The sequence below is a fragment of the Galeopterus variegatus genome, unplaced genomic scaffold, assembly GCF_000696425.1.
Source record: "Galeopterus variegatus unplaced genomic scaffold, G_variegatus-3.0.2 Scaffold461, whole genome shotgun sequence".
NCBI lineage: Eukaryota > Metazoa > Chordata > Mammalia > Dermoptera > Cynocephalidae > Galeopterus > Galeopterus variegatus.
This window is the reverse complement of record NW_007726572.1, coordinates 118257-127078: the sequence shown is the minus strand read 5'-3', so window position 1 is coordinate 127078 and position 8822 is coordinate 118257. Positions and strand designations below refer to the sequence as shown.

At 38.3% G+C, this 8822-nt stretch overlaps 1 protein-coding gene across 2 annotated transcripts in view; it reads left to right on the top strand.

The window, feature by feature from the left end:
- The window catches only part of LTA4H (leukotriene A4 hydrolase), a 37455-nt gene that overhangs the window by 1109 nt on the left and 27524 nt on the right, over positions 1 to 8822 (top strand). For both annotated transcript variants that reach the window (XM_008569058.1, XM_008569059.1), the window contains exons 2-4: positions 4900 to 5030; positions 6991 to 7111; positions 8265 to 8333. In XM_008569058.1, the coding sequence (XP_008567280.1) occupies positions 4900 to 5030; positions 6991 to 7111; positions 8265 to 8333 (321 nt within the window). The remainder of the gene's footprint in view (positions 1 to 4899; positions 5031 to 6990; positions 7112 to 8264; positions 8334 to 8822) is intronic.

The window sequence follows — 8822 nt, the reverse complement described above, 5'->3', positions numbered from 1 at the left end:
ATACTGAAGTGTCTCCTCCTCCCCCTTCCCCCAGGACCGTCTCTGCAGTTCCTGGGCACATCCTTGCTCCCCATGCACGCCTCGCTTCTCACCCAGCCCTCAGGTTTCATCTTTGCAATTTTCCCCCCTGTCCCCATAATTCTAATTCCCAGTGCTCACACCCCGTGGCCTCCCCATTTCCTCGGCCCGCAGCCCAGAACCCCCTCCTCAGTCCCCAGTCCCTGGAGCACCTTTCTCAGTCCACAGCCTCATCCAAGTCACAGATCGCACATCCTGTCGATCCCTGATCCCACTCTTCCTTCCCAGGCACCTTTATTTCAACCCGCAGATCTGCAGGATACGACCGATCGCCCGGTTCTCTCGGTCTCCCTGACAGTCGTCCTCAAGCCCCTTAGGTTTCCCAGCCCCAGGCCCTTTCTCTTTGTCCTGCTTTGAAACTTTGAGTTTCTAACTCTAGGTGCAACTCTTCTCTTCGGGGTCCTTCCTACCTTTGATTCTTACCACCATTATTTTCTAATAATTTGAGAATGGGTAGGACATTCAAGCTTTCTAAGGATGACTCAGTATAATTTGTTAACAGTTCGTTTCAAGGGACAAAGTAATTATCGGACTTCTTAAAAAGTACTACTTTTACAAGCTCTCTAACCATTTGAATAAAGAAAGATATGTTTTAGAGTCATGGAATGTTATTCATTGATTTTATCTGTTCCATATAACCTATTCAGCTGTTCTTACTCAAATTGCCTGATAGTATTTGGCTTGTACCTTTCACCTAAAGAATTTCATTGAACAGTATTTTAGAAATGAGTGACATGGAAAGACCAGCCATATTTGGCACCCTCACCAGGGCAGGATGATACACAGTGTATTTTGCACAATGTAGTGTGTATCTAATAAAGCACAGCAATAAGCAATCAGATCAGGTAGGCTTCTGGAGGGAAATTAGTGGGGTCAGATAATGGGCAAAATGATAAGTACAGAGAAAAGTTGGTGGTTTCCGTGCCTCTTTTCCCTGCTTGTGTAATAGATGTGTATTTGGAGTTCTTTGATATGAACTAATAAAGCACTTAACTTTCTTACTCTTTGTCCTTTAACATTTTACTAGATTAACTGATTTGAGAAATAGGTTGATTCTTCCATGTACTGATGTGTAACCACCAAAAGTACTATAAGAAAGAAAATACATAAAAGGATTATAAGCAAGACGGTAACTATTTCCTTGTAGGTTGCACTTTGGTCTTCTTGAAGTGGGAGGCTATCTTTTATTGCAGTGGCAGCTTTGCCGGGGCTGGGCTGAAGTGACATCCTGTTTCAGTGAAGTGTCTCCTTTAATTAAAGTAAATTTTGATAGATTACACTGCTTAATAGACCTTGCACTCTCCTCTCTTTTTGTAAAAATAAAAGCCTTACCTCTGTTCCATGAGTAAGCAAGAGTCAGGATGCTTAAATTTTGAAAAGAAAGGCTCGCCGTGGCTCACTTGGGAGAGCCTGGTGCTGACAACACCAAGTCAGGGGTTAAGATCCCCTTACCAGTCATCTTTTAAAAAAAAAAAAAAAAAAAAAAAAAAATTGGGGCCGTTCTTAAAAAGTACTACTTTTACAAGCTCTCTAACCATTTGAATAAAGAAAGATATGTTTTAGAGTCATGGAATGTTATTCATTGATTTTATCTGTTCCATATAACCTATTCAGCTGTTCTTACTCAAATTGCCTGATAGTATTTGGCTTGTACCTTTCACCTAAAGAATTTCATTGAACAGTATTTTAGAAATGAGTGACATGGAAAGACCAGCCATATTTGGCACCCTCACCAGGGCAGGATGATACACAGTGTATTTTGCACAATGTAGTGTGTATCTAATAAAGCACAGCAATAAGCAATCAGATCAGGTAGGCTTCTGGAGGGAAATTAGTGGGGTCAGATAATGGGCAAAATGATAAGTACAGAGAAAAGTTGGTGGTTTCCGTGCCTCTTTTCCCTGCTTGTGTAATAGATGTGTATTTGGAGTTCTTTGATATGAACTAATAAAGCACTTAACTTTCTTACTCTTTGTCCTTTAACATTTTACTAGATTAACTGATTTGAGAAATAGGTTGATTCTTCCATGTACTGATGTGTAACCACCAAAAGTACTATAAGAAAGAAAATACATAAAAGGATTATAAGCAAGACGGTAACTGTTTCCTTGTAGGTTGCACTTTGGTCTTCTTGAAGTGGGAGGCTATCTTTTATTGCAGTGGCAGCTTTGCCGGGGCTGGGCTGAAGTGACATCCTGTTTCAGTGAAGTGTCTCCTTTAATTAAAGTAAATTTTGATAGATTACACTGCTTAATAGACCTTGCACTCTCCTCTCTTTTTGTAAAAATAAAAGCCTTACCTCTGTTCCATGAGTAAGCAAGAGTCAGGATGCTTAAATTTTGAAAAGAAAGGCTCGCCGTGGCTCACTTGAGAGAGCCTGGTGCTGACAACACCAAGTCAAGGGTTAAGATCCCCTTACCAGTCATCTTTTAAAAAAAAAAAAAAAATTGAGAAGAATGTCCCAATCTAAAAACCTGCCATTGTTTTTATATTCATGCATTAATTGACACCTAATATTTTTCAGGCATTGTGCTAAACCCTAGGAATGCAAACCTACATAACATTTCTATTTAAGAGCATATAGTCTAGTGGAAAAAACAAATCATTATAACATAGTTCAATACTTGCTGTAGGAGAGGGTAGAGCCAACTGCTATTACAAACATAGGGGGTATGAAAATGGTTCTCAAAAAAGGGTTCACAAAAAGTCATAACAATAAGTGACTCTTCTGATTCTGAACAGATTTGAGAAGCTTAGGCAATACAGAAAATAGAATATGTTCCATTGGGAAATGGCCCCGTTAATTAATCTTTCTGATTATAAGGTCTGTATAAGCATGAGTTGTTATAAACATGGATATTCAAGTCAGGTTCTTAAAACAAATTACATGTTCAGAAATAGGTACTAGAATATGAAGTGTCAAAGGAATTATTCTATTATTCTTAACAAGATAATAAACTATATATATATTGAATATGCAAGTGCAGGAAGATAAGCCAGTTCTACTAACTTAGAGTAAGGGTAACAGTTGAAGTACCCCAAAAAGAAAGTAACCTCAAAGAAATAATTGCACATTAGGAGGGAAACTGATGGTACTCAACAAATTTGGCTGCTTTTAACTAAAAAAAGAAAGATAAATAAACCAGGATGGAAATTTCTTCCCAAACAAAACTTGTTGACTCCAGAGAGGTGGAAATCCAAATTTAGTGATTGCCCTTGTGACTTTTTCTGCACTTATCACCCATGGTTAACTAATGTAAAAGAGAGGTGGCTGGGAAATGGCTGTATTCTTGGCATTCTAACTCCCCATGCTTTGCCAGGTCAGATATCAGAGACGGGGGAAAAAAAGATGCCAGAGGTAGGCAGATGAGAGAGATGGGAGTTCTAACAGCCCAGGGCCTGACTTAGGGTGGTGTAGAAGGAAAGAAAAGAAATAATGAAGACAGTGTGAACATAAGACTTCTAATTCGTGATGTGGGATTGGGAAGTGGGATCAGTTGTGGATTATTTGAATGTTTCAAACCTTAGGTACCTTGAGGAGTTGCATTAACAGGATCGAAGAGAGAGCTGATTTAGGGGGCATAATGGTGGCTTCATTTTTGGAAACCTATTGAATACGAGGTGATATTTCTTATGGAAAAGTTGAGTAGGCAGTTATGGATGTCCAGTTAATATCCTGGGGAGGGGATACAACTGTAGACATAGACTGGTAGTCATCTGCACAGAGATATTAGTTGAAGATGTGGGCATGAGTAGTAGTTACGGAGTGAAGAATATAGTAAGAAAATCAAAGGACCAAGGCTAGACCATTGGGACATATTCATATTTGGGAGTTAAAAAGGAGGGGGAAGAAAAAGCATTAGACAAGTAGGAGAACCATTCATATGTAAAGACAAGCCAAGGAAGGGGTTTCAACCAGACAGCATGGTCCATAGAAGCTACGAGTAGACAGAGGTTATTGGGCAGAAAAGATCTGGTTGATCAGGGGTCTGCCCTTCCTGTAGAAAAGGAGCTAGAAGCCAGACTGAAGAGGGGCAGGGGAAGAGTGATTGATGAGAAGTGGAAGTAGCAGCCGTAGATTGCCCTTGGAGTTTAACAAAGGAAGGAGAAAAAATAGAATAGTTAGTAGGTAGAAGGATCTAGTGAAGTTCTAAAAATAATATGGGAAGTTTGTTTAGGTTGTTTGGCAACAGTTTTGTGGCATAGGAATGTTGAAGATTCTAGAAAAAGAGATTAGCTGAGAGATAATGAAAGGGTATTTGTGCTTATTTGCCTAACAAGCACCAAGGTTTGTTTTAATTTTTGAATATATGGAAGTACGTAGGAGTTGGACTATATGACCTAGGAAGAAATACATGTGAGATTTATTGATGAGTGAGAGTTAAAGAAACTTAAATTATGGGTGAAGTTTTTCACCCATTAACAGAGAGATTAAGTCTTAGGAGATAGAGCAAAAGCACTTAATTTATATTTGGTTGTGGGGTTTTTTTTGGCAGCTGACATGTTTGGGGATCTGAACCTATGACCTTGGTGTTATAAGGCTATGGTGTAACCAACTGAGCTAACTGGCTAGCTTGTGTTTGACTTTTACCTTAAGCCCCAAATTCGTGTGACTATCCCAGAATTGCCTAATAATATGTATGCAAATCCTAAAACCTGAGAAATGAGACCTGGACTAACTTTTGACTGCTTTAATTCCCATGATTTCACTTTCCATGAGCAACTAGTTCTACTCTATAATCATTGTAGTTAACCTATACCTAGTACTAATTTTCTCTGATGTATAAAAGTTTCATTATTATTTTAAAATATTAATTTTAGATTTTGGATACAAAGGACCTTACAATAGAAAAAGTGGTGATCAATGGACAAGAAGTCACATATGCTCTTGGAGAAAGACAAAGTTACAAAGGATCACCAATGGAAATCTCTCTTCCTATCGCTCTGAGCAAGTATGAATGTTATCCTCTTTCTCTTTTATAGTTGAATAATTGGGAAAATATTAAAATAATTGAGACTTTTTTCTTTCCTTTTGTTTAGTTTGTGTATATGTAGTGATTGATGTACTATTTCTACTGATCTGCTCAGATTGGAGCTTATAGTGAAAATTATATGTTCTTAAGTTACTAAAGAAATTTATTGTGTAAAATACTCAAGAATAAGATTTTGGGTAACTTACTTCTTTACTTACTCATCATTTTACTAAGGTCTGGAGTGATGATGGAGCGTGCTATCATAAGGAGGCGTTTCAGGATACCCCTGTGTATTAGTCCGTTTCTGTTGCTTATAACAAAATACTTGGAACTGGGTGATTTATAAAGAAAATGAAATTTATTGTTTACAATTTCAGAGGCTTAGAAGTCCAAAGTCCAAGGAACACATTTGGTGACGGTCTCGATAGTGGCGACAGTGACCCAGGGGTCTCACATGGCAGAAAATGGTGGAGCAGAGAGAGCCTAACCTCTCATGTGCTCTTCTTTTAAGGCCCTCAGAACCATGCCCCTGACCACTATTATTAATCCATTCACTATCACATGGTCCTACAATCTAATCACCTCTTCAAGGTCCTACCTTTTAATAACTATAATAGGATTTCCCACCCTCAACAGTAACAGTGGGAATTAAGCTTCTGATGTATGAATTTTGAGGATGCAATTCAATCAATCCACAGCACCTAGGAAGCTTTTACAAGTTGCATATTATTTGCTCTTGCCCTAGAGGCCAGAGCCTTTATTAATTGAATAATAATAATGCTAAACATAGCACTGTTAACTGTGTACCAATCTTGGCATAAGTGCTTTAGATGCATTCTTTTATCTAATCCTTACAGAAACCCTATGATTTGCACTTTACAGATAAGGAAAGGGAATCTCAGAGAAATAAAGTAACTTATTCAAGAAAATAGCAGCTGGAATTATCATATTGGGAGTATATCCCACCCCTTGATATACTGGGGAGGGGTAAGAGGGTGAAAATTATTGGTCTAGAACAAGGATGATTTACCCGCATCGTTCAGTGACCAATGTTTTCATGCTTTCTCTTTCCCTTTAAGAAAGAGAAAGGAGACACCCCGGCATAACTTGTGAGGTAGATGTCATAAACTCCATCCTACAGATGAAGAAGCTATGGCATAGGAAGTTCAAATAATTTGCCCAGATTTACAACACCAGTAAGTGGTAGAGTCAGGATTCAAACATAGGCAGGGCTGCTGGTCTCCAAAGCTCTCGCTATTTCCCCATTATCAGTGCTTTGCAAACCATCTGGGGTGCAGAACCTGTTTTTGTTATCTTCAATATGTCACAGACTGATACTTTTGTAAAAAATAATAAAAGTGAGTTATTAGGAAGAAGAGATTAGACACAAGTGCACACATAAAAATGACTAAACGTTTTTGTTATCTTCAATATGTCACAGACTGATACTTTTGTAAAAAACAATAAAAGTGAGTTATTAGGAAGAAGAGATTAGACACAAGTGCACACATAAAAATGACTAAAGATTCTAAATGCTTTCTCGCCATTTATTGACTTACCTTGTCGCAGACCAGTAATTGCTGTGTGTCGTGCTTGGGCACCCACCACTGTGGTAGCTGAAGTTCCAAAATTATTTCTTCCATGTTCCCACTGTCATAAAAGATTAAATGATAAACAAATGCAAAGTGTGTGTGTGACACACAGTGGAGTACTCAACTAATATTAGTTCCCCTTATGTCTTCATTAGCAGTTAGCACAGCCTGCATTCAGGTGGGAAAGACGAGAGGAAACTTACCCGCTTAGGACATGGTATTCTCTCAATCAGTAATGAGACCTCATACAATATTATTTATGTTATTCAGTGCATGTATTATGAATTCAAATTTTAAGTAGATGGAGTTATACTCTACTAATATACTTATTTGTTTGTTTCATACAGAAATCAAGAAGTTGTTATAGAAATTTCTTTTGAGACCTCTCCAAGATCTTCTGCTCTTCAGTGGCTCACTCCTGAACAAACTTCAGGGAAAGAGCACCCATATCTCTTTAGTCAGTGCCAGGTAAAAAGGATTCCGGAGTGATTCATTATATACAAAATTCCCAGAGCATGCAGTTGAATGAAGCAAAATGGACAGTGGTTTTATGGATATGTGGGTTTTGGCTAACAGAGTGTTTTCATTTATTCTATATTATAAAAACTGTATGTTTTTATTTATATCTTTCACTATTAACATATTCATATATTGCTTTTAGGAAGAAACTTCTTTCAGTTTGGCAACATATCTACCTAGATTGGACTATCTAGGTCTTACTTATATTTATATATCCAGCACTTAGCATAGAAGTTGGCATAGAGCAGGCACTCAGTAAATGGTCATAAAATGAAAGGAAAAAAATAATAAACAAAAGTAATATGTACTGGTTATGAAAAATGCTAACAGTAAAGGAGTGAAAAGTAAAAGATCAAATTTCCTAACCCTCTCCAGACACCATTGCCCAGAGGCAATCACCATTGAGTTTAGAGTGTAGCCTTTCCATATTTTTCTTACATATATGCAGATGTACATATTATATAAATATAGTAAATGTACTTTTTTTTTTTTTCCTTTTTGTCTTTTTTCATGACCGGCAACGGATCGCAACCCTCAGTGTCGTGCCCGTACCGGACCGGGACCGGCCACGGGATCGCAACCGTTGGTGTTGCTCCCGCCCCTCGCTCAGCCAGTGAGCAGCCGGTCTGTATGTGGGATCTGAACCCTCGGCGGGAGTGCCACCGCACTTCTCAAGCGGCACACTATAGCAGTGCGCCACCGGGCCGGCCCCATAAGTGTACTTTCAAAGTGATATGATTTAAACCACTTCTGTTCTCTGTTTAAAAACTAAGGGTAAAGAGCCTTTTTTCTCAGGGTTCCCACGAGCTTCTCACTGGGCACGGCTGTTACTCAGAGCACAGCGTAGGAAACACCACTTCACTGCTGTTCCATGCTTCAGTTGAAACGTGAGGGTTGACCATACATTCCAGTGGAAAACCTGATTTTTTTTTAATCCACAAATCTATTTTTGCTACTTTAAAAGATCCCAAGAAGGGGGAGACCTGTTTTTATTTTTAAAAAGAGTATGTCTGAGAACAGTGCTGCAATTTTAATGATTTTTTAATGACTTGATATAAGAAAAGGGAACAGCTACTTTTTCTTTTCTTTCTCCCACTCCCAGGCCATCCACTGCAGAGCAATTCTTCCTTGCCAGGATACTCCTTCTGTGAAATTAACCTACACTGCAGAGGTAAATATCACAAATTATTAAGCAAATTAAATGCTCCATATAAGTAAGTACAGTAGAAGTGATAAGCAGAGATGATAATTGAATTTTTAGAGCTAGAAATATGTCACTTAATGAAATTCTACCTGAAATACGTAAAAAGAGGCTGTGGACCTCATTCTGAATCTCTATTTTAAATGTAGTTTTAAACATTGCAAGTGTGAAAAAAGGAAAGAAGTACCATTCTGATGTTTAAAAAAGAATTCAGAATTCTGTCTCTAAAAACAAGAATTTAGGAACAGTTTTTTTCTAACTTTTAAATATCGACATTTGCAGGATTAATGTTTCTATAAATATATTCTGTAGCCATGTAAACATCTGTCTAGATATTCTATTTATTTATTTATTTTTGTCTTTTTTCGTGACCGGCAACAGATCGCAACCCTCAGTGTCGCGCCCGTACCGGACCGGGATGGCAACGGGATCGCAACCCTCGGTGTTGCCCCCACACCT